General features: G+C 33.8%; 1 protein-coding gene across 12 annotated transcripts; it reads right to left on the bottom strand.

The window, feature by feature from the left end:
- Positions 1-245: 245 nt before the first annotated feature.
- Positions 246-1,383, bottom strand: LOC120191246 (extensin-like). Of its 12 annotated transcripts, none has more exons than XM_039194230.1 (5): positions 1,146-1,382; positions 1,078-1,106; positions 829-972; positions 551-722; positions 246-434 (listed from the first exon to the last, which is right to left on the bottom strand). In XM_039194230.1, the coding sequence occupies exons 1-4, from the start codon at positions 1,347-1,349 to the stop codon at positions 563-565; spliced, it is 537 nt and encodes a 178-aa protein (XP_039050161.1). In that variant the 5' UTR covers positions 1,350-1,382; the 3' UTR covers positions 246-434; positions 551-562. The 12 variants fall into 12 exon arrangements, 10 of the variants coding, with proteins under 10 accessions (XP_039050161.1, XP_039050160.1, XP_039050158.1 ...); XM_039194229.1 differs by having other exon boundaries at positions 1,078-1,103; positions 1,143-1,381; XM_039194227.1 differs by lacking the exon at positions 829-972 and adding exons at positions 757-826; positions 995-1,049 and having other exon boundaries at positions 551-716; positions 1,083-1,380.
- Positions 1,384-2,388: the final 1,005 nt, after the last annotated feature.

The following is a 2,388-nucleotide window of genomic DNA, read 5'->3' as shown; positions in this document are numbered from 1 at the left end:
GATCTTTGGAAATTCAGAATCAAATCTAAATTAACTCAGGACTTAATACAACTTATATGAACATATCTTCTTCAACAAGTGCTTCATGAGATCACTTCTATAACGAGTAATTGGGATCGTAAAATTAAATATGTTTAGATTTAGGCAATACATAAAGAAATTTGTGGAACATTATTTATAAAAGGACTATTTGTAGTGCCAACAAATCCATGCATTCGTAAAATAATTGGAAAACACATCCACAGTTACATAAGGATTCATTTTTATTATTAAAACAAGTGGGCGCACTGGACAATACATTGCCGAATATAAATTTGTCTACATCATTAACTTCAGACGCGGAGACTAAGCTGGGCTCCTGATTTTCATCTCCACGGCCTCTCTATATATTTGTTCAAACCATATTTTGTTGCTTTATTTGAATCACTCTTCTCCTGCAAAAGAAAATCCATTGTTTTCTTTATTGAGCTGTTTAACGATCAAAACGTGGAAAACAACTTGAAATAGTGCATCTTGACGAGATGGAAAAAGAGATTCTAATGTATGTTACCTTAGACTACGATCACAACCGTAACTTAGTAGTGGTGAGGAGGTGGTGGTGGTGACTTGTACTTGTATGTCTCCTTGGGAGGAGGAGGAGACTTGTACTTGTAAACCGGAGGAGGTGGAGGTGGAGACTTGTACTTGTATGGCTCCTTAGGAGGAGGAGGAGGAGACTTGTACTTGTATGGCTCCTTAGGAGGAGGAGGAGGAGACTTGTACTTGTAGACTGGTGGGGGTGGCGGTGGTGACTTATACTTGTATGTCTCCTTGGGAGGAGGAGGAGACTTGTAGACTGGAGGAGGTGGAGGAGGAGACTTGTACTTGTATGACTCCTTGGGAGGAGGAGGAGACTTGTACTTGTATGACTCCTTGGGAGGAGGAGGAGACTTGTACTTGTATGACTCCTTGGGAGGAGGAGGAGACTTGTACTTGTATGACTCCTTAGGAGGAGGAGGAGACTTGTACTTGTAAACTGGAGGAGGTGGAGGTGGAGACTTATACTTGTATGACTCCTTGGGGGGAGGAGGCGGAGACTTGTAAGGTGGTGGAGGATAATGCACCGGCAGAGGTGGTGGAGACTTATACTTGTAAACAGGGGTTGGTGGAGGAGGAGATTTGTACTTGTATGCCTCCTTGGGAGGAGGAGGTGGTGGTGACTTGTAATGATAGGGTGGTGGTGGATACTTCTCAGGAGGAGGTGGAGGTGAGGAATAAGTATGATCAGCTGAGATTTCAAAAGGCAAGCTAAAAGCTAAGATTAAGAGAGAAAGAAAGAGAGAGATCATTGAAGACCCCATTTTCCCCATGTTTACTACAAAGCTGGGCTTAGTTTTGTTATGCTCTTAGCCACCCTTTTCACTTGCTTTATATAGACTTTGTTTTTACCTTGTAAACATTATGAGGTTAATTTAAAATTGTAAAAAAGTAAAATAAAAAGGAAAAGGAAAGTTTCAACTGGTGAAGATTCATAGTTTATATTATTGGGAGAATCTTTGAAGTTGGCAACTTGAGTTGAAATTGGTAGCCAAGCAGGGAATAAAGTAATGGTTTCTCAAATAGGATATACAATTTAATTTAAATTTATTAGCCTCATAGTTGATTTTATACGTATCATATATATATATCAAATATGATGGAATAGATAAATTTAATTAATTTTTAATCAATTAAAAGTACAATTTTTTAAAAAAAATTTGAGCATTTATTTAATTTTTAAGAAAAAATTAAGAAAGTAAAGAATTTTAAAATATAAAAATATTTAAAATAAAAATATTAGAATTATAAAATATTAAAATTTAAAATTCTTAAAAATGTATAAAGTATTAGAATGTTTAAACAATTATATGGAAAATATCTTTATTGTATCTCGTCAATTTAAATATATTATTATTTCTTAAATATATTTTTGAGTATAATCAACATTATATTAATTTAATGAAGAAAATAATATGTGGGTATATTCGTACATTTACACACATCATATCATGAACCTCCTAGTTCGAACATTCAACTTAGATTGAGGGGTGAACTCTCTGGCCACTAGTTCTAACTAGCAAATTTTGAAAACTCTCAACAATTAGTATAATCCATATTCTATTTTATAATTAAAATTTTTTTTTTATTTTTAATATAATTATAGACATTTGGCTCATTTATCAATTGATCTTATTTAATTTAACTTGATATGACCTGATAAAAACACATCTTCAATTTATAATTTAATCGGATCCAAATTTAGTGTAATTTAACTAACCTGAAATTCGACTCGTCTTTTAAGATAAAATTCACGAGAAGAGTACAACACAACTATACATAATTAAATTATTCTTAACCCTAAGCCTAAAT

This window comes from Hibiscus syriacus, unplaced genomic scaffold, assembly GCF_006381635.1.
Source record: "Hibiscus syriacus cultivar Baekdansim isolate YM2019G1 unplaced genomic scaffold, ASM638163v2 tig00116965_pilon, whole genome shotgun sequence".
Classification (NCBI taxonomy): Eukaryota; Viridiplantae; Streptophyta; class Magnoliopsida; order Malvales; family Malvaceae; genus Hibiscus; species Hibiscus syriacus.
This window is presented reverse-complemented; position numbering and strand designations above follow the sequence as displayed.

Excerpts from the sequence above, each read along its gene's own strand:
- LOC120191246 (XM_039194222.1), bottom strand. The coding sequence starts at position 1,349 with ATGGGGAAAATGGGGTCTTCAATGATCTCTCTCTTTCTTTCTCTCTTA. Across the intron at positions 973-1,077 it reads TATCCTCCACCACCTTACAA|GTACAAGTCTCCTCCTCCTC; the intron begins GTCTCCGCCTCC and ends GGAGTCATACAA. Across the intron at positions 723-828 it reads CCACCTCCTCCAGTCTACAA|TACAAGTCTCCTCCTCCTCC; the intron begins GTCTCCTCCTCC and ends GAGCCATACAAG.